The 22,941-nt window shown below is 44.7% G+C and overlaps 1 protein-coding gene across 3 annotated transcripts in view; it reads right to left on the bottom strand.

Annotated features, from left to right (window-relative positions):
• The window catches only part of C2H1orf185 (chromosome 2 C1orf185 homolog), a 32,506-nt gene extending 10,436 nt beyond the window's left edge, over positions 1-22,070 (bottom strand). For 2 of the 3 annotated variants that reach the window (XM_072649402.1, XM_072649403.1), the window contains exons 1-2: positions 21,856-22,070; positions 14,316-16,256 (exon numbers count right to left, since the gene is read on the bottom strand). In XM_072649402.1, coding sequence (XP_072505503.1) covers positions 14,316-16,256; positions 21,856-21,967 — 2,053 coding nt within the window. In that variant the 5' untranslated portion in view covers positions 21,968-22,070. Of the gene's footprint in view, positions 1-14,315; positions 16,257-21,659; positions 21,778-21,855 lie in introns of those variants that run through there. The other variant, XM_072649404.1, reaches the window with a different exon arrangement.
• Between the last annotated feature and the right edge of the window lie 871 nt (positions 22,071-22,941).

Genomic DNA, 22,941 nt, shown 5'->3' with positions numbered 1-22,941 from the left:
CAAGTTCACCGTTCTAGATCCTGGAACTAAATCCCTCTCGTCATCCCACATAGGATTGATCGGAACCCAGGAGTTCCAGACAACATGCAGTTCAAGCACTCCCTTGACCAGGCAAAGGAGTGTAACAACAGTTCCCACTATGAGGTTGACTCATACTTTCCAAGGGATTGGTTGTTAGATGCAGGTGAAGAAACTCTGGACTCCAGGTGATGGTTCACTGATATCCTGAGTGCATGGAACGTAGGAGCCAGTGAGAACTGGACCTTGACAGAGTTGTGCTTCAGCTTTCTGGGCTGTCTGGTCTCATCTGGCCACAGCTTCCCCTTCACAGTGCAAGGCAGGTACAATCAGTACCCAGACACAGCAAGGAGCTGCCCCACCACTGGGTGTCTCTTTGTCCCTTTCACTTAGACCTTCAGTACCATGATGTGCACTATGCTTAATGTCCGTCCTATCATTTCCCCAGCCCAAAGCTCCTACTGCTCCTCAAAACAAAGCAGGAATAGCTAGAGAGTGAAGGGCCTTCCATCACTATTGGGCCATACTGCCCCAGGGCACAGCCATTTATTATGGAGAACTCACTGGTGGATTTGGAAGTGTTCCTACAGAACTGCAGCAGATGCTCCAGAATCTGCTTTGACAGATTTTGCAGCTCTGGCAGAAAGAATGCCTTGGGGGCATCTTTTGTGCCCCAGTCAACATTTCGCTGACAACCAAGCAGCCCCTCATTTGAGGAGGACTAGTCTACACCATTCAGGACAAGGTCATCAAGACCACAGTGACAGTGTCCTAGTGGGTCTTCATGTGGCAGAACCTTTGCACTGAGGCTGACGTCTGACCTACCCTGGGCGTCCAGGCCACTCCAAACATGGGAGTATTGAGAAAACCCATGTGCAATACCTAGACAAGATCTTGCAGGGAGGCAGGGTTTGGCCCCAAATGGCCTGTATGGAATGATCAAGGTGACAGAAGTAAGGGTTAAGACTGGGAGCTGCTATGGATCACAACATGTCATTCTGCCCATCTTGGGTTCATGGGGGCAGAAGGATGGCCACCTTTCTCCCTGCTCCCATCCTCCCAGGCCTGGTCTGGCTGGGCATCTCTTCATACCCATTCAGATGAAGCTTCCTTACCCCAGAGACCTCTGGGTTAAAACCCTCATGTGTACTTAAGATAACTTCATGGACCATACACTGGCCCAGAAGGAGGGAGGGCCCAGGTTAAGCACAGGAGCCACTAATGGGTATCTACTTAGTCCAGTCCCACTCCAGATCCAGGTGGATGACTGAGTGAAGCCAAGTTAATAAGATTTATTAAGCAGCTGTTTTGTGCCAGGCATTGTCCTAAGCACAAAGAAAGACAAACAACAGACTGTGCTCCCGAGGATCTCACAGTCTAACGAGGGAGGCAATATGCAAACAATTATGTGTGCAGACATACGGACAGCATGACTGGAGAGAGATGAAGAGGGAAAGGCTTCTTACAGAATGGGGGACTTCAGCTAAGATGAAAGGAAGTCAGGAGGAGGAGATGAGGGGAGGGAGGGAGAGACAGAGAGACAGACAGAGAGAGGGAAAGAGACAGACAGAGAGACAGAGACAGACAGAGAGACAGAGAGAGGGAAAGAGACAGACAGAGAGACAGACAGAAAGAGACAGAAAGACAGAGAGAGACAGAGAGAGATAGAGAGACAGAGAGAGAGAGAAAAACAGAGAAACAGAGAGAAAGAGATAGAGAGAGACAGAGAGAAACAAAGAGAGAGAAAGGGAGACAGACAGAGAGAGAGAGACAGAGAGAGAGAGGGAGAGGCATGAAGGACAGTCAGTTAAATCAAATGGTGGAGGAAGGACAAGGAGGTCAATGCCACTGGGTTCCACAGAAGTCAGATATAAAAAGACTGTAAGAGGAGGAAAGAGCCAGCTTATAAATGGCTTTAACAGCCAGACAGTAGGTTTCCTATTTGACACTGGAAATCAACCAGAGGCCCCCGGAGGTGATGGAATCAGGGGAAGATGTGATGTTGTCAGACTTTTGCTTTAGGAAGATGACTTGAACATGTGAATGGAGGATGGACTGAAGTGGGCAGAGACTTGGTTTGGGGAGACCCATCAGCAGCTTTTGCAACTGGCCAAGCGTGAGGTGACGAGCATCTGCAGCGAGTGGGGGCGGAGGAGAGGAGAGGGTGAATTCGAGAGATGCTATGAAGATACAAGCAACAAGACTTGGCACCTGATTGGATATGGAGGGTGGGTGGGGGTGAGAGAAAAAGGAGTCAGGGTAACCCCTAGACTGTGAGCCTGGGGGACTGAGAGGTTGGTGGTGCCCTCAACAGTAAGAAGAAACTTTGGAAGAGGGGCATCAGCAGGGGGTGGGGTAGATTTGGTAACTTTGAAGAGAGCAGTTTCAGTTGAATGTTGAGGTCAAAGGTTAGACTATAGACAGTAAAGAAGAGAGAGGAAAGAAGTCGAGGCCCCAGTTGTAGACAATTTTCTCAAGGAGTTTCGCTACAAGAGGGAAGACAGAGATGGGATGATGGCTAGTGAGAATGGACAGACCAAATGAGGATTCTCTGAGGATGTGGGAGATATAAGTGGGTTTATAGGCAATAGGGAAGTAGCCATTTTCCATGGCATGTGTTCAAGCAGGACTGGGTTTCGGAAAGTGTAATGCCACGGTCCTGGTGACTGGGCCCATGCAATGACTGGGAACAAATGGGAAAGCTGAGTTCCAAGGATGGAGTCGAGATGGATGCTGATGACTGTGGTGGAAAGGGCATTGCTGCCATGGTGAATTATAGAGTGAAAGAGTGAGCCAGGATGGGATGATAGATCTCCCTCCCAGGACCAGTAATCAGATTTGCAGTGGAGGTATACTGAATACGAGGACTCGTTACTCTACATGTTTCCTCTATGTGGGCCCTTCATCAGGTCTATCTGGCTTAGGGTTCAGACAGTGGGGCTCCATGTCTTTGGGGTATATCCTCATGCTACTCTCACTGGGCCAGCTCTTCATTGGTCCCAGCATCTCTGCTGGGCTCACCGGACATGGCTTCCTCCATGGCCTCTCATGAGGCAAGCTGCTCCAACAGCCTTGGTGATCTCATCATTTCCACTAGCATGCTCATCCCTTCAGAGTCAGCTACCATCTTGGCTTCTGGTCACCAGAAAACAGTGGCTAAAGTTTCTCCTTGATGCAGGCAAGCTGATAGTGCTTTTTTCACAGATACTGCCTCAACTAAGAGAAGCTAGGGAGATAATAAATAATAAACCCAGATAATGGATAATAATAACAGATAAAATAAATAATAGATACTAACAGATAACAGATAAAATAAATGCAAGGTTATTCTGGAAAAGTAAACAGTGTCAAATGCTACAGAGAGGTCAAGGAGGACCAAAGCTGAGAAGAGATGATTGGATTTGACAACTCAGAGTTCACTGGGTTAGAGGAAAATGGATGGAGGTATCTTTACAACTTGGGCTCACTAGGGAGAGCCATAGTGCACAGAGTGCCAGGCCTGGAGTTTAAATCTGACCTCAGACACTTACTGCGTGACCTTGGGCAAAGCACTTAACCCTGTTTGTCTCAGTTTCCTCATCTGTAAAATGAGCTGGAGAAGTAAATGGCAAACCACTCCAATATCTTTGCCAAGAAAACCCTAAATGGGGTAACAGTCTGAAATGACTGAAAAACAACAAACATCTTTACAATTACGTCTAGGGGAAGAATTCTTAATCAAATAAAAGAATATAGGCAATCATTAAAGATAAAATAGATAATTTTGATGAGGTATAAGGAGAGGTCCAAGCCAAAGCACAGGGACTCTGGGGCTCTGCTATTGACAGATGTATAAAAACAATGGGAGTTTAGACTAGGCTAGGACCTTGCCCTTCTTAGCCTGTCTTTTATTCTAGACCAAATTAATTCACATCTAAACCAGAGAGAATCTTGGGAGTGTGTCACATTGTCTAAATCCTAAACTATGATAGTTAATTGTAACAAAAGACTTAGATCTCTAAGTCTAGACATAGGATTTGAAAAGGAAAGATGTATTGAGTTGAACATGTTGACTGGACATCTAGTTTGAGATGTCTGAAAGGCAGTTGGAGATGTGAGATTGTAGGTTAGCTGAGAGATTGGGGCAGGCTAAATAGAATTGAGAATCATTAGCAGAGAGATGTCAATTAAATCCATGGGAGCTGATCATAAACTGAAATAGAAGAAGAGAAGAGGGCCCAAGTCAGAGCCCTGAGGAACAGCTACAGTTAAAAAGTGTAATCTGGAGGGGGATCTAGCAAAGGGGACAGAAAAGGATCTGTCAGATGGGCAGCACCAAAATGTCCATTATCCTCCCTATGACATCATGAAATGAAGCTCATCTATTTATTCCCCACCTGAAGTAAATCATGTATGCCGGGCCTCCCTAGAGGAGTGTCTCCTCTCCTCTGTGGTCATAGGCATAACACTGCAGATAAATGGCCAGTCTGGAGCATTTCACAGACAGGACTTTGGTCCTTCTCAAACTGTCTGCTCTGGGCTTTGTCACTATTCACAAAAGGTAGCAATACCTTCCAAACAGATTAATAATTAATTCAGTGATTAAAAGATAACTAAATTTTTTTACATTCTTTTTACCCCCTCAGCTCTTGAAAAGAATAAAATGCTTTAAACATAGTCTGGATTGAACAAAATAAAAGGCAAAGTGAGTTCTTTTCTGCTCCAGGAACTGCCTTCTAGTCCTTAGGGAAAGATGATCCTTTAACATAGGAAGGGATGATTAGAAATCATGAATCCTCTTGTTTACGGATGATCAATCATAACTGAAAGAAAGTTTCTGCTCCAAACACAGGCAGCTGTGGCTGACGAGGATGACGAAGGTACCTCCATTTCCTGTGTAACTCAGCACAAATTTCTTACTCAGGAAGCTGAAGACTTCGTTCAAACAGAAAAAAAAATAAACGGTTTGGTATGGAGAGTGATTGCCGCATTCAGGTTGCTCTTTGAAAGAGGATTATTTCTACTAGGATTTCTGGATGCTTATAAACATGGCTCTTCTTCCCTCTTGCTTTTCCTAGAACAAAGACATTTGATCTCCAAATTTCCTGTGTTTTCATTGGTTTTCTCCATGCCTGGAATACTGCCCCTCCTCATCTCAGGCTTTCCTGGCCTCCTTCAAGTCCAAGTTAAAATCTCACCTTCTGGAGGAAGCATTTCCCTCACCTCTTAATTCTAGTACCTTTCCTCTGTTGATTCTTTCCTGTTTATCCTTTATGTAGCTTATTTCTACATTGTTATTCACATGTCATCTCTCTCTTTAGATGCTGAGCTTCCTGAGATCAGGGACTGTATTTTATCTTTCTTTGTATCTCCAGTACTTAGCACAATGTCTGCAGTTAACAGGCACTTAATAAAGGTGTACTGGCTGATTGATATGGGAGTACTCAGAAAGTTGGTGAGAAAAGGCAAATACAATTTTTGATTACTTGAGGAAATAGTTCTTGCACTAATTCACTGTTGGTGGAATTGTGAACTGATCCAACCATTCCAGAGAGCAATTTGGAATTGTGGCCAAAGGACAATTAAACTATGTATATCCTTTGATCCAGCAATACCACTATTAGGTCTATATCTCAAAGAGACTTTTTAAAAAGGAAAAGCACCTATATGTTCAAAAATATTTATAGCAACTTTTTTTGGTAGAAATTTGGAAATTGAGGGGTTATGCATCAACTAGGGAATGGCTTAACAAGTTGTGGTACATTATTGTGATGGAATACTATTGTGCTAAGAGAAATGATGAGCAGGACACTTTCAGAAAAACCTGAAAAGACTTACATGAATTGATGCAAAGTGAAGTAAGCAGAACCAGGAAACCACTGTACACAGTCTTAGCAGTATTGTACAATGATCTACTATGAATGATTTAGCTATTCCCAGCAATAAAAAGACCCAAGACAATTTTGAGGAACCTATGATGAAAAATGCTATGCACCTCCAGAGAAAGAACTGATGGGATCTGAATGCAGATCAAAGTATACTGTTGTGGTTTTTTAAAACTTTATCTTTCTTGGTATTTCTTTCACAACATGACTAATATGGAAATATGTTTTGCATGGCTGCATATGTATAACCTTTATCAAATTTCTTGTCATCTCAATGATGAGGGAAGGGAGAAGGGTAGGAGAGAATTTGGAACTCAAAATTGTAAAAAAAAAAAAGTGAAGATTAAAAATTGTTTTTACATGTAATTGAGAAAAATATTAAAAGTCAGAAAAAAAGAACTATGGAAATAAAAAAAACCTGGTCTTTGTCCTCTAGGAGTTTATATCCTGGTGTAGAAAACTGCTCTGCAATCTATAGTTCTAGGGAATTGCTTGGGGAAATGATGGGTCAAGTAAATTGTCCAGGATCACAGAGGTAGTACAGGTTCCAGATGGGACTTGGGATCAAGTCCTGATCTCCTGTTTCCAAGGCTAGCTTCCTATTCACTACTCCCCTCTCTCAATAAAAAGCCAAGGCAAAGTAATTTCATTTGGGAGAGGGCAGTAACACTAGTAGGGATCAGGACATGTCTCTCTTCAGAAGGTGCCCTTGAACTGAGCTTTGAAGGAAGCCAGGGATTTTCTGAGGCTAATGAGGAGGGACTACAACCCAGGTGGCAGTGACAGCTTAGACAAAAGTGTGCAAACAGGATATGTGAGGTCACATACAAGAAGTAGTAAGTAGGTCAGTTTGGGGAGGACACAGAGTTTGCAAAGAAGAAATAAGGTGATATTAGTGAATATGGACTGCGGTCAGATTGTGAAAAGTGAAAAAGAGCTGGAAGCTTTAACAGACCACAAGCCTTTTATGAGTCATGGTGATATGGCAGCCATAAAAGCTAATGGATCTGAGGCTGCATTGAAAGATACAAAACTGGGATAATAACAACACCTACATTCAGGTTGTTGTGAAGATCAAATGAGATAATGTTCATAAAGCACTATTAACACAGTGCCTGGTATACAGTAGGTACTATATAAATGCTTATTCCTTTTCCCTTCCCCTAAGAGAGGCAGAGCCTCCAGGAATATAGATATGATAGCTCTATGAGCTCATCAGACCTCATCCTGAGTTCTGTGTTCAGTTTCGGGTGCCATGGTTTAAGAAAGACAATGATAAACAGAAGACAATCTAGGACAGGGAAGGGACTGAGGTTCAAGCTCTATAACAACAGAGCTTGTTGAGAGTGTGCAACTTGGAGAAGATAAAACACCAGGAGGGTGTGAACTTTCTTCAGTTACCAGAAGGGCCATCATATGGAGGAGAAATTTAACTAGTTCTACTTGGCCCCAAAGGACAGAATCAGGAGGAGGGTGCAAAGAGGCTCCATGTCAGGAAAGGTCTCCAAGCAGGGTGGCTTCCTTGGGAGATGGCCAGCTCCCCATCCTTGGAGATCTAAAGGCAGAGGCTGGATGGTCTCTGAGTCCTTGTTCAGCTCTGAATTGGGTTGGATGGCCATTACGCTCCCTTCCAGAAGTCTCCAAAATTCTGTGATTCTGTGATGGGCACAAGATTAGAGCTTTCATACGCAGATCTGCTGAATGCCCTGGCTTCAGTGATAGTCTACAAAAGCCTAGAGCAGGGCTAATAGCATCAGTAGAAGAAAATTCTTTCCTTGATATGCTTTCTGTTACCCGTCTTGTCTCCAAAAGGCAGCTGAAAAGTTGTTGGGATAATGAGCAGAAAGGGAGCGTAGGATTTATGGGAGGGTCTTAAGGGAAATATAATCCAACTTCCTCAATTTGTTAATTTTTATTATGACACTGATAGATATCAACTAAAATGAACACTTCTATATCCACAACAGAAAGACTGGGGCTATCTACTGTATACAGCTTCCTTTTCTTTTATATAATAAAGTTAACATGTAACTTTTAAATCTGTTCAGCTTGTCTATGATTCCTTCTGTTCTCCAGTGTACATTAATAAACAAACAAACAAATAGATAAAACGCACTTCATTGATCCTCTTTTCTTTCTTTTCTCTACTGGCCATACTCTCCTACTCTGACACCTCTACCGGCTGTCTCAACTTTTTAAAGCTCAAAAGGTTTTAATCCAGTCCATTCCCTTCCTCATACTTCACCTAAAGTAGGAAAGAGTGGACACTGCAAAGGCAGAAGAGACATCAGGACCATGTACCCATGCGCCCCAGGTCCATTCAAGTGGAAAGAGTAGGCCATTGGTGCTGGCTCTCCCAACCAGGAGGCTTACAGCAGCCTTTGCCTTCTTACTCAAACACAACCAGGCAAGAGAGAGGGATGGTTTACTTCTTCTGATTATGGCCTTTTGAATGCACATCTAGTTCTGGCTCAGTAGTCAATCAAAAGTCCTTTTTTTCACCATGTGGTAAGCAGTCAGGAAACAGTTATGAAATAATGGTACATGCTCTAAAATGGAGAGCAGGGCCTTCTATTATACATCATCACACATGGACAAAAGCAGGCTCCCTTAATCTCTTCATGTGGCTCTATACATTTGAAGGTGGAGCAAGTCCTCCATTACACAACTCTCTCTTTCTTTCCTTTCCTTTCTTCTTTTCTTCCTTCTTTCTCTTTCTTTCTCAAAGGCCTCCTTTCCCTCTCAGCATCTCCTCTCCCCCAATCTTTCTCATTTTATGATAGAGGAAAACAGATTCAGAGAAGGAAAATTACTTGGCCAAGGTCAAACAGAGAAATGGGCTTTGACCCCAGGTCCTCTGCCTCCAAAATTTAGAGCTTTTTCCATGGTATTGTGCTAGTGCCTAATGCCTTTAGGTGACACACACATTCTATTAGCATCTGAATTACTGAAAGGTCTCTGCTTTCCTTGCAGAAGGTGGGGGATACAAATATGACATATTACATAGTCCTTGAGACAGGAAATTTTGGTTAATTTTGTTGAACTGCTTCCTTCCTGATCTCCCTCCCCGCACCCCCACAGCTGCTGGAGCTTTCCCTCCAGAAAACTATCTCGTATTCATTTTGTAGATATTCTCAATATATGTATACACATACACGATGTCTTCTGAGTTAGAAATTAAGGTCTTTGAGGGCAAAGACTATTTAATTTCTTTCTCTCTGTACCCCAATAACTAGCACAGTGCCTGGCACATAGTACATCCTCACAATAAATGCTTGCTGCTCATTCTTTTTTTGGACTTTGTTCCAAGGGAGATCTCTCTGTGGAGGGCAGGGGAGATATGTATTCTGAAAGAAATGTGATGTAAAAAGAAAAGACATTGCTTTAAGTAAGATACATGAAAAAGAATAAATAAATAACAAAATAAAAAGGTGGATTTGGGATTTCCCTTCTTCTATTTCCTGCACTACTCAGTGGTGAGGACTTAGGAGAGAGATCAAGCTGTCATGAAGGTAAGATGCTGCCAAGCATCTGAAGCCAGGCAACTGGATTTTCTCCCTACTCCAGGATCTGTCTTAGAGTTTTCTTTTCACATAACCCTGCTTGGTGGGGGAAATTGAGTGGCTGATCAGAGGGTGATTGCAGGGATCTCTTTGGTGGCATTGAGGCAGAATTCTCTTACTTTGCCCATGCTTGGATCTGGGTCACAGTCCTGGGTGGTGGTCCTGAGGAGCACTGGCATGGCAGAGTTTTTGGCAGTGGTAGAGAGAGAATTTTCCTCACGGCTCCAAGGCAAAGAATGCTTGTAGTCACCCACAGACCAGAGCACAGGCCAGGAGAGGAGTAAACACCTCTCCTTTGATCATACAACCTTGGAAGAACTAAAGATTTATAGGTTCCCTAGAAATATCTCTGAAAATACCTGCACAAAACCCCTGAAGTTTGGGACGGTACACCCACTACCCTGGAAGTAGAGTCCTATCTTAACAAAGAGTTAAAAAGTCAAGTAATTGGCTGGGAAAATGAGCAAACAGTGGGGGAAAAAATCAGACTACAGAATCTTACTTTGGTGACAAGGAAGTTCAAAACATACAACCGGACGAAGACAACAAAGTCAAAGCTCCTGAGCTCAAAAAGGATTTTGAAAATCAAGTCAGAGAAGTAGATGAAAAATTGCAAAGAGAAATGAAAATGATGCAAGAAAATCATGAAAAACGAGACAACAGTTTCCTAAAGAAAAGCCAAAAAATGCTGCAGAAAATAACACCTTAAAAAACAGATTAACCCAAATGGCAAAAGAGATTCAAAAAGTCAATGAGGAGAAGAATGCCTTAAAAAACAGAATTGGCCAAATGGAAAAAGGAGGTCCAAAAGCTCAATGAAGAAAATGAGTGAGCTCACTCCTTAAAAACTATAATAGAGCAAATGGAAGCTAATGACTCTGTGAGACATAAAGAAATTATAAAACAAAACCAAAAGAGTGAAAAAATAGAAGACAATATGAAATATCTCATTGGAAAAACAACTGACCTAGAAAACAGATCAAGGAGAAATAATTTAAAAATTATTGGATTATCTGAAAGCGATGATCAATAAACAGAGCCTAGACATTCCATTGTCCTCCTTTCCTAAGCAAACAGACAGTGCAGTACAGCTTCTACTATTATTTTTTAGTGACCCTATGAGACTCTTTTACACTCAGGGCTATCTACTCCACTTGCTCTTGGGCCACTAAAAATTGTTTCTTGTTAATTATGATGAATGGCAATCAGTCAGGGATATATAAGAGAGGCTAGTAAGAGCTGGCATTGAGATCCTATTTTAAGGTTTGTGTGCTCTTACAATAAGTAATTATGACAGACGTATTTTCAGTTCATAAATGGGGGAATAAAATTCAGAGATGTTAGGTAACTTGCCTATTCTCACACAACAAACAAGGGTCCATTAGGTGGACACATCTCTCTGAACGCTAACCCCAGTTCTCTTTTCACTACAGGAAGCTACATCTATCTTAAATGAGGTTTTTTCCCCCTCAGGGAAATCTAAAGAAACCTTAGGTTAGACAAAACAAAAGACTTCCTAAATATTATTGGATTTCTAAACATGTGAATTAACTTAGGAATTATTTTGAAATTCAGTGAAATTGATAAGAATAAAACAATACTTGAAAAGCTCTTCAATACTTAAAGTGTCACACAACATCAGCTATTATTGTGATTATCACCAGTGCTAATCATTCTAAGTTAAGATCAGGAAGTTTTACTGTTCTCTGATACAAGACCCACTGACTCTGATGGATTTAAGGTTAAAGAATGTCAGGAGACACAGCCTGGTCTTAAGGAGTCATTTCTTCTGCAGAATCTTAGAGCTGGAAGGATCCTTAAAGATCATCCAATCTGAAACCTGCTTCAGCTGTGTAACCTTGGTCATTCAAACTCTCTGTGCCTCAGGAAGGGGACTGCTCTATAAAGTCACAGAGAGGTTGGGATCTGTCGAGTGGAGGAAGTCCCCACGCATTGAATCTCCCATGCGGAAAAAAATCATAGCTTCTTTGCATATTCTTGAAATTGTTTAGTGCAGCTGTGAGTCCCTTTCCCCCTCCTCCTCCCATCCTCCATCGATACATACGCACAGAGTATGTCCAGACATTCTCTGCCTGTTTCCATCAGACCATTTGAGAGCTCAAGGGACAGACTTCCTGCTCTGTATGATTTACCACTGAAAGTCCCCTAATTAGTCATTGATTTGGAAGAACTGATGACACAGGAGTGGCATAACAGGTTAAAAAAAGAGATGGTTGGTGGCTATTGTTCTCTTGGATGCAGACATCCAAGTGACAAGATGGGATTCCAGCAAGGAAGGGAGAGAATGCTCTTTATCCTGACAATAATGGCCTTGGGGGCTCACCTAGAGTGGCATTATACCAGGGCTCTGGGCTGCTTTTGCCTCTTTGTTATGCATTTCCTTCCCTGAGGAGGGGATCCAGTAGCAACTCTGAGATAGATGTGTCCAGGCAAGTGACTCATGAGTCCTGAAAGATCAGAAGGTCTGAAGACCTTCCAGTGCCCTCAGCTGGACAGTGTCCGTGACTGCCAGTGATTGCCAGAAGGGGGGCACTGGAGAGAGGGAGGGAAAGAGACAGACAGACAGAGGGGGGGGGGAGAGAGGGAGAGAGAGAGAGAGAGAGAGAGAGAGAGAGAGAGAGAGAGAGAGAGAGAGAGAGAGAGAGAGAGAGAGAGAGAGAGAGAGAGAGAGAGAGAGGCCAACAGAAAGCTTGGCTGTTTGATCAGACAATGCCAAAGATGGTGAAATGTCTAATTGGCATTCTGATGCGCCAGGGAGGCTTAGCCCCCCAGTCACTGTACAAGTAATAATAAGTTGAAGAATTCTTTTCTAGTTGTTCTATTAGCACATGCTCCCTATTAGGGATTTCTGTGTGGGTATAAAGGACCTGACCTACACCTGATTCTCTGTTGGGTGTTTAGTGGCTTTTTAAGTTCCTCCTTTGGGGGAATCCTAGACTAGAGCCAAAAATAATTTTGTCCTGCCCCTCCTCCAAGCCAGCTAAGGACTTGAAAAAACAATGACTGAGAATGGCAAGCTCCACCCCCTAAGGAGGTGACAGGCTTCCTCCAACTCCGAACTCAGTACAGGATTGTCCGGCTGGCACCAGTCTAGGGTGGAGCACATCATCAGCCCTTCAGGTCCAGCTGAGTCGGGGGGCCTCTCTGCTCTGATCTAGACAGGATGACTGCACAGCTGAAAATCTTTTTTGAAGCTCAGAGAGGCGAGATGTAGCTGCTGAGTGTGCGGAGGTGGCTGTAGCTCTCCCAGGTCTGGAACTCTATGTCAAGAACTGCTTTCACTCCCTTCTGTCCTGTTCTGTCCCTTTGGCCAGATCTCCATCTGCCTGGAGAGGAGAATATGGGCAGCGACTCCTGTGAGCTCCATACAGTTGGGAGAGGAGACAGTGACATCTGTCTCCAAGTGCTTCCACAGGAAGAAAGGCGACAAGCAGCACCTACTATGTGCCAGGCACTTTTACACATATGATCTCATTTGATCCTCACAACAACCTGGGAAGGAAGTAGGTGCTATGACTATCCCCATTTTAGTTGAAGAAGCTGAGGCAGACCCAAGAAGCCTGAGCAGAGCTACCTAAATTAGGATGGTGCAGGCATCATTCAAGGCCTCTGGCAGTGCCCACCCCCATCATGCAAGAGAAGACTCAAGCTGACTAATGACTGCTGAAGGCATTTTCCATTGACACCATTAGATGTGGTTTTGTGCAGTGACTATCGGTCCACTTATATTTATTAAGCATGTATTATGTGCCTGCACTGTGCTAAGTACTTTGGTGGCACTGGGCTTACAAAGAGAGACCCTCTAGGATCTCTTACATCCTATCAGGGGAGGCAACATGCAAATACATATGTCACAATCTATGGAGGATGGATGGAAAGGAAGTTTGGAGGGGAAGGCTTCAGCAGCTGGGGATTCTGGGAAAGGCCTCCTACAGACCCCACTGCTTCTCCCACAAATCCACTCTTTCAGTGGGGCATAGACTCAGCAAAGGGAATTGGAGACCATTGAGTCCAACCCATACTTGGGCAGGAATCTTCTGGGCAGCATTTCCTACCTGGGCTCACCAGGCCTCTGCTGGAAGCTGCAGGTGAGGGTGGGGATCTTGCCCATATCTCCTGGGTCACCCATTCTACTCCAGGGCTCTTAGCTCAGGCCCAAGGAGAGTTCTAGGCTCAGCTCCTTTCCCTCTCTACTCTGTCCCTGAGCAACCCCATTCAGCTTCCAGCCCCCGCTCTGTCTCTCTCTCTCTCCCTCTCCCCTTCTCTCTCCCTCTCTCTCCCTCCCTCTCCCTCTCTGTCTCTTTCTCTCTGTCTCTGTCTCTCTCTCTCTCCTTCTGTCTCTCTCCTCTCTCTCCCTCTTCTCTCTCTCTCTCTCTCTCTCTCTCTCTCTCTCTCTCTCTCTCTCTCTCCTTTCTCTCTCTCCCTCTCACTCCCTCTCCTTCTCTCCCTTTCTCCCTCCCTCTTTCTCTCCCTCTCTCTCTCTTCCTCTCCCTCCCTCTTTCTGTCTCTCCTCTCTCCCTCCCTCTCCCTGTCTCTTCTCTCTCTTCCTCTCTCTCTCTCCCTCTCTCTGTCTTTTTCTCTCTGTCTCTGTCTCTCCCTCTCTCTCTCCCCCGACTCTCTCTCTCTCCTCTCCCACCCACCAGGGAGCTCCTCCTACAGAATCTCCACCCGCCCCTCCCCCCCCCCCCAGCAGCTTTATCAGCTTGCTCCCCAGGCATGTACATCTCCAAACCTGTTCTAAAATAAGCTCCTCATTCCTACTTTCTCTCCCCTCTTCCTGACTTTCCCAAGATACCTGCTTATATGAGGCATTCAAACAAACAAACGCTACACAGGCTTTGGGGCTCACCTACAGGGACTTGGGTCATCCTGGCGTCCCCATGAGCATCACGTTTCTGTCTCTTACTTAAGTCATGCGAAGGAGCAAACCCAAGGAAATACAAGTCAGAAGATAAACTCTGACTGTCATGAAGAAGTTTCTGGTAGTGGATGGTCACACTCACGTCATGGTCATTGGATTCAACAAGTTTTTCGCTTCTCAACTTGAAATCACCTGGGAGAACAGTGGGAAATGTATGTTTGGTTTTCCACAAATTCAATATAAATCTCTTCATTTTCCCCATATTTCTAATAGGGTTGGTCTGTTGTGATTCCAGTGGAAAGGAAGAAGCCTTTGGTGAGATGACAGCTTTATGAGCTGCCAGAACTCCAGTCAGCTTGGCAAGTCTTGCTTGGCTCTTTCTGGGCAGTTGTGCCACGAATGTCTCAATAAATGCAGTCAATTTCTCTTGTGACAAAACTGAATTATTAAAATGTGGTCTGATGGTGAAAATATAAAGCTGACTGTGGGGCAAGTCAGGGGATGGAACTTGCACCTTGCTCCATAAATTTTTCGCCCCATCTTCCTCTGACCTTAACCACTGAGATGTCTTCCCCTCATCTTCCAGTGCATTGGCTCCTGAGCTCACCTCCGGTTTTCTCTTGGGAGTTCTTGGGTCTGTTGGACTTCCATCTTGGTCTATCACTCTGTCAATTTTCTTTTGAAATGTTTTTACCTTTCTTTCTTGAAGTTTTGAAGGCACCCTTTCATAGACAGACCAATTTTTCATCCTGTGTTCTCTATCTTTTGATGTCACTTTAAATAAGAATTTTAGTCTTTCTTGAATAAAGTCTAGAGCTGATACTTTAGTTTCTTGACCTTCCTTTCCTGAAACAACTTGAATGATATGTCTTGACTCTGTGCTATTCTTTCTTCTGGAAGGGTCTCTAGAGTCACCATTACTAATGTGCGCACTTTCTGTGACAGACAAAATGAGTCTGTTCCCAAATCCTTGGATCCGTTGGATGATCATTGATTTTGTTTTCATGGAGGTTAGTGGGGTTGGAAGACCCTTTCCCATTTTGGTGGAACGTCCAAAAAGTATTTTAAATCTTGATTGAACTTTCCAAGCACCGGTACCATTTGCTGAACTGTTTAAAGATCCACGACTTCCACACAAGGCTTTCAGAACAATTTCATCTTTCTCTGGCTCTCCTTCACCCCCCACACTTGGGGTTCTTTCTGAATCTGTTAATTTCCTAGGCTCCCTATGGACTATCTTCAGATTAGATAGTTTCCATATTCTGATATTCTGCCTCACTGAACTTGTCAGTTTTAAAGGACTGCTGCTGAGGGCATCCTTCTTTGGGGGCTTGGGATCATCCTCCAGGTTTCCTCTAATCCCCTGACTATTTCTTACAATGAATGCGAAAGCATTTAGGGGTGCTTTTAAAAATGCCGCTTTTAGCCATTTCCATTTTCTGGCCAACTTGTCGAGGTCTGCTGTGGCAAACTGGAGGGGGGTTTCTGCTGACAGACTTATTTTACTTGGAGCATTTTCCAATTCCTTTTGCAGCTCGGTCTTCATGTTCTGTTTCTCTATACGTCTTGTTTTTCTCACCAATGCTGACACCCTTGTTTTTGTTAAAGCTGGGCTGACGTTTTTCCTTCCCAACCGTCTTTGGGGTAGAGTTGCTTTTCTGATTCCATTGTTTGCTTGTTTTCCTTGAAAAAGAGGCAATTTTAAGACTATATTTCGAAATTGGAGTTTTTTGTTCTTGTAGGTACTTGCCCTCATTTCAGAGTTGAGGTCAAATTCCATTCCATTTCTAAGAACTACCAACTCTTCTTTCTCCCAAAGGAATTTGTAAGTTAGATGATCTTTCTGAAGGCCTTCCTGTTCAGAGGACTCAAGTGACAGCCATCCAGGAGGAGTTGTCTCCGTCATTGGTCGATTCTCTTTTACCTGACCTGCAAGACCAATAGTAAAATCACTTTATTTTAATGTGAAAAGTCACATGGCAGAATAGAAAAAAGCAATTGATTTGGAGTCAGAGGCTCTGCATTTCAGTGACTGTCTTATAAAAGCTAAGAAGAGCTGACATTTTGGCAGTGCTTTACTCTGAGCCTCAGTTGTCCAGTTTTAAAATATGGATGTTAAAAATCGGCATGTTGAGAATTTTGCAGAATGTAGCGTCCAGAGGATTATAGCCTAGAAGGCATCTGGTCCAAGATTCTCTTTTTGCAGATGAGGTACCTTGAGGCCCAGAGGGGTTAAGGGACAGAAGTGGTTTTTGAAGTTTAGCTGAAATGTGAGTTATCTATGCAGCACATTCAGATGTTTAGGTTAATATACAATTTATTCAGGTCACAAGACTTGGTAAATAAGACAGCTGAGCAGGTAGCTAGGTAGTCTAATGCTTAGAGTCAGGAAGACCTAAGGTCACATCCTACTTCAGATGCTTCTAAACTTTGAGTAAAATACCCACTCTGTGCAAGAGGCAATCTGTCTATAATTGTGTGACTCTGGGGAAGTTATTTAACAGTTTCCAGTCTTGGTTTCCTCATCTGTAAAATGGGGATAATAACAGTACTTACCTTCCAGGATTGTAAGGATCAAAAAAGAGAACATACATAAAGTGTTATGTAAATGCTAGCTATTATTAGTAGAAGTTAAAGGAATTTGCAACATGGAGAAGAATAAAATGGCATTCTCTATTCTCCACCTCCCCAATAAGCCTGTCTCCCCGCTGCCTGGCCACACACCATACTCAATCCTGCCCTATGTGTTGGCCTAGAGAGCCCTCTTCTCAACCAACGTATTATTCACAGAATAAAACACTCGGAGTTTCAGAGCTGGAAGGGACCTCAGAGGTCATAAGAATAATAACAGCTGACATTTCCATTGTGTTTTGATTTTGCAAAGCCCCCACCCTCCTGGCTGCCTTCCCCAGATGTGCTCCATCTTTTCAATGTTTTTTGTAAACCTTGGCACCCAGACCTGAATTTTGTGCCTCAGATGTGGTCTGAGCAGGGCAGAGTTCAGAGGGACCACTGCCTCCCTTCTTCTAGACACTGCGTTTCTCTTAAAGTGGTTTAAGATCTTGATTAGCTTTTGGGTCTGCCAAAAATCGTACTGTGGACTCAAATTGAACTGGCAGTCAATGCAAATGTCAGGCTCTTTTTTTACGGTTATGGGTGCACTTTTGGAAGCAGAGAGGTGGTTCAGTGAATAAGAGTATTGGGCTTGAGGGCAGAAAGACCTGAGTTCAAATTCTGCCTTTAAAAAAAACCGGTTAAGTATCTTTATATTTTATGGAGGTAATATTTCCATTATCTCACTGTACTCTAATTTTGTGACTTTGCACAGCCCTTCCTCACTCAAATCAAAGTCAACTGGAAGTCATGTCCTCATCTTGATGTTATGGTCCTCTTCGAGAATGAAGGACAAACACAACTCCAATTCTCCCAATAATTATAATCAAACAAATGCCTACTAACAAAACAAAATGTGACTTCTGATCCCCCTCCCCCAAAGTACCAATATAGGCATTGGGTAGCACCTTAATGGGAACCATTCTGTATCTGCAGTTACTCTTGTATGTTATTTGGGATTTTAGAAGCCACAGTATCCAGAGGCTTTGAAGGACAATTCATTAGGGAGTCCCAGAGCTCTTCACTTCCTACAATCCTAGCAGTGTGTCCCCAGGTAAGTCATTTTAACTTTCTCAGACTCCCATTTCCTCATCCATAAAATGAGGGAATTAGAGTTGTCAGCTGCTAAGGTGCCTTGCTTTTACCTAACTCTATGTGCTGGTTATTCAAGATGAGCACATCCGGAACAGATGCCTTTTTTTTTTTTTTAACTGAAGTTTAGGAAAGGCAGTGTGAAGGCTGAATATGCAGCCAGAGGATCCCAGTTCAAATTCTGCCTCGAGGACTTACAACCTCAGTGGCTTTGGGCACAGTTTCCCTCTTTGTAAAATGGGACAGAGGAAGGGAGTTGAACTGATTGGCCCTGGAGGCCCCTTCCAACTCTCAGTCAATGATCCCCTGGTTTCTAAGTCATGCCTGAAATTATACTTGCAGTCTTGGAGTCAGTGACCAGGGAAAGGTTCTAATAGTTGGCCCTGATAAGACTTCTCCCCTGCCAGAAGAGATCTAGGATTTGAGACTACACTCAGGGATTTATGACCTAGAGGTGACATGAACTATCTACAAATTCAATCAAATTCCATTTTTATCTTAATAATATAATTTTTTAAAAGTATGCAGACATGATAGGAACAAAGGCAGGTAAGGAGGGAAAGGATGTAAAGCATGGCATTGTGCTATGGACACAGTGTCAGGAATAAAATTTCGTGGGACCTTAGGCTCCCACAGAAAGCTAAGATTCTAAAAACCAGAAATCTTTTTGGTATCAACTTGAGGAAAGGAAAAGGATCAAAGAAGGTCTAGGGTTGGACTTTCTGCTCAGAGGGAACAACAGGCAGATTGAGACTGGATGTCCAACAGCGAAAGCTGTACCACAATGGAAGGGGCCGCCCTGGGAGGTGGTGGGTGGGCTTCTCTTCTTGGGAGGTCTTGGAGCGGAGCCTAGATCACCGGCCACTTGTTGGGTGTGCCGAAGTGGGAATTCTTGCTCATGTCTTGGGGATCCTCATACAAATACCAAACAAAAAACAGTCCCTGCCTTCGTGGACTTTACACCTTACTAGGCAGTATATGACACGTACACAGGTGAATTTATACATGATAATTTAAGGAGCTGAGATGATGGTTAGAGTTCTGGTCATCTTCCTAAGTTCAAATCTGACCTCAGACATTCACTAGCTGTGTGACCCTGGGCAAGTCACTTTACCCTATTTGCCTCAGTTCCCTCATCTGTCAAATGAACTGGAGAAGGAAATGGCAAACCATTCCAGTATCTCTGCCAAGAAATGGGATCACAAAGAGTCAGACACAACTGAGCAATAACGTAGGAGATGGCACATAAGCTTAGGCTTAAAGGAAGCCAGGGTCGAGCTGGCTGCTTCAAACATTCTTCATGTCACTCTGCATTACACATTCCATCTCCTGGCCAAGGCCCTGATGGGTGAGCGCCTTACTTGTGGCCCACTGTATCAGACTGGTTGCTCTAGCCAAGGTTCACTGTGTCCACACCCATACTCTGGCCCACCAGCTTGGCAGTCATGTTGCCCACTTCCCAGATTTCTATCTCTGGCACCATAATCAACTCACTGTTAGTGGAAAGGTGTGTGTCCATCTCTTCCCCCATGGCTCCACTCCCTACCATTCCCGTAACTTTCCAAGCCCAAAGAAGCAGCCCCTCCCTGGCTTCCTTTCAGATCCAGCCTCAGTGCTTCTTTCTGAAGGAGGCCTTTCTGGACATACTCTACAGCTCCTTTCCATCTACTCTCTACCTCCCAGCATATCCCTACACTAGAACTGGAGGCTTCCTGAGGGCAATGCTTGTGCTTGCTTTTCCTCTATATCCCTAGAGCCCACTGGCACATAATGAGCACTAAACAAACCAGATAGTAGGTGCTGAGGATGCAAAGACAAAAAAAAATGAAACAATTTCTCTCTTAAGGGACTTCTATTTGATTTAGAGACAGCTGGGTGACTCAGTGGGGAAAAAACAAACACTAGACCTGGAGGTACATCATCGCGAGTAGAAGTTTAACTTCAGACGCTTGAGTAGTTGTGTTTGGGCAAGTTACTTAACTGCTGCCTCAGTTTCCTTATCTGTAAAATGGGGATAATAACAGCATCTATCTACTAGGGTTGTTGTAAGGATCAAAAGAGCTATTTATAAATAATATTCTCAAACTTTAAAACATTATATACATATTAGCTATTGTTATTTAAATATAATTTTAAATATCAATTTCATTTAAATGTCATAACTACATCATTTATCTCAAAAAACCCCAGGGGCTTGGGAATAACAGAATTTGCTAGCAGCTGAGCCATCAGTACAACCACTAGTAACCTGTGAGACCCAGCCCAGCAGCAGACCAAGACCCTTTAAGGTCATTAACTTTCTACCACAAATTCTTCTTCCTTTCAAGAATGTCCTTATGCTTTTAGTGACTGACTCCTAATCCCAGTGTCCCATTCAGTTCCTCATTGGAACTCAGTCCATGGGGCCAATCTGTCTCCAAATCTTGTTTTGACCATGACAATATTTCTCCCCTGCACCTTCTTGTTTCCAATGACATTGTTACAACTGCGGTGGGTAGATGCTGTTGTATCAGTGGTTTTAAGTTGAAGTTCACTCTTCCTGGGCACTAAGAGGGTAGAGGTGAGACTGCGACCCCTGGCTCAGGGAAGGGGTGATATTTTAGTTCTTGCTAGATCTTTCTCTATCTTCTTTAATCTTAGTACCTCCCCTCAGAGACCCCACCTAATTTATCCTGGGTCCATTTTGTTTGGATATTGTTATAGGCATGTTGTTACCCCCATTAGTCCGTGAGCTCCTTGAGAGCACAGTCCGTCTTTTGTCTTAGCTCAGAACAGGGCCTACACATAGTAGGTGCTTAATAAATGCATTCTGATTGACGGTAAATGAACAATTGTGAAAGCTAATTGACATTAACTGACTAAATGCTACTGGAGTGCTAATCATTGGGTCAATGAAATAGGAAAGATCCTAACTGGAGTTGATACTGGGCAGAAAATGCTGGAATGGGGGTTCAAACATTGTCCCTGAGGTATGCCCTGGAGATCATGGAGTCTCGCTCTGGGACCCTGGTCTGCTTGAGTACCTTGGAGTTGGAAGAACGGAGCCAGCTTTAAATTTCTGGTGGAACAGAAAGAGGAGCAGGGTCTGCAGTCGGAGGACCCTGCTTCCAACCCTGTTAGTTGGGTGCCTGAGCTCTCACTGGACTTCTGATACCCAGGTCAAGGTCTCTGATTACCCACTCTAATAGAATCTTTCCCTTCTCCAGGATCACACAGTTCCTGTTTTGTCCTCCCTCCCAAGGCATGGATCGAGCCACTTCCCAACTACGTCACTGACACTAGGCTTCTTTCACTGTTTCCTCTACCCCCACTCCCAGAAAAGGAAACTGAGACACAGAGCTTGGTAATTAAGAGCCAGACAGAGTCTCATCTAGACCCGTAGGCTGGCAGGACTCTCTTCCAGGCGTGCCTTCATCAACTTGTACACCTGTTCCCATTTCACCGTTACCCTCGACTACTGGGATGGGAAGAGCCTGGGTCAGGAGGCACAGGCCTTGGGTTCTAATCACTCTGCGACCACAGTACCCATACAGAGTGAGAAACTGAGGACCTGTGAGGGATCTTCTCATCTGACAGAGAAGGAAAGTGAGGCCCAGGGCCATGTCACGACTACTTGCCCAAGGTCACCGGGGTGGCCGGGATACTAAGTCTCTGTGTCCAGAGCCCCGTGTCCCTTCTCCCTGGAGATCATCAGTGTCTTCGGGCTTCAGTTCCCCTCTCGGTGCAATGCTCAGGGCCCCAAGTTCCTTCAGCTCGCCCGAAGTTTCAGGGCGGGCAGGGGTTTGGCCAGCCCAGTGGCCCCAGGTTTGAGCAGGGACCCCACCTGCCGCGGCCGCTGCCTCAGGCTCGGGCTCCGCCGGACCAGGTCTCGAAGTGGGCGCCGCCGCCGCCAGACTCAAGACCAGGAGGAGGAGGCGCAGGGCGGGCCTTGGCATCCCCCCAGCTCCCCCGAGGCTTCCAGGGCCCGACCAGACCTAGACCAGACTGGACCCGCGCACTGATGGGCGGGGGGCGGCCGAGAGAGGGAAGGAGGGGCCCTAACGGCTGCACGAGCCACAGGGAGGGCAGGCCGATGGGGAGGGGGAGGGGGACCAGTCGTGGCACACCTGGACCGCCACCTGGCCGGCTGTCCGTCCCTCAGCTGGCCAAGCTCCTGGCTGAGCGCGTCACTCTCCTGCTCAATCAATTCCAGGGGCTCCCTATCATCACCTTTGGCGTTCAAGGACCTTCAGAGCCCGCTCCCCGCTCCCAGTAATCTCACATCTTACCACCTACCCTCTCCCGGTAGTTTTTTACCCGGGGACGCCCGCTTCCCGGCTTTTCCTCCAAAGAGACTTTCCATCTCCCGACTTCGGGCACTTTCATTGTCCGTCAGACTTGGAATTGTCTCTGTTCACCAGTGCCTCCTAACTCCGCGCCACGTCCTCTTGGGTCCGGTGACACTGGCCCCTGGCTGTCCCACAACAAGACCCTCCAACTTGGGCCAATCTCTCTGGCCATCCCCCACGCCTGGAACGCTTCCCCCCTCTCCGCCAACCCTGAATGGCCCTGCTTTCCCTCTGTTAATGATTTCGACATGTCTTGTCTATTTGTGTCTATCTGCCTGTGTCTGTTTGTCTGTATGCTGCCCACCTCCCCCCTTAGACTAAGCTCCTTGAGGGCAGGGACCGACTGGTCTGTTGTAAAACCCGGAGCTTAGCACGGTGGTGCCCGGCACAGAATAGGTGATTAATAAATGTTTATTGCTGGATTCACTGATTTCTCTGGCTTCCTTGGAGTCCCGGTTAAAATGCCCCCTTCTACAGGAAGCCTCCCCCAGTACCTCTTAGTAATTCCAGCGCCTCCCCTCAGTTACTACTGTCCTAGCCATCCCACAGATAGCTTGCTTTGTATACGTTTGTTTGCCGGT

The sequence above is a fragment of the Notamacropus eugenii genome, chromosome 2 (assembly GCF_028372415.1).
Source record: "Notamacropus eugenii isolate mMacEug1 chromosome 2, mMacEug1.pri_v2, whole genome shotgun sequence".
In the NCBI taxonomy this organism is placed as follows: Eukaryota; Metazoa; Chordata; class Mammalia; order Diprotodontia; family Macropodidae; genus Notamacropus; species Notamacropus eugenii.
The sequence above is the reverse complement of the archived record's forward strand: the minus strand, read 5'-3'. Positions and strand labels throughout refer to the sequence as shown.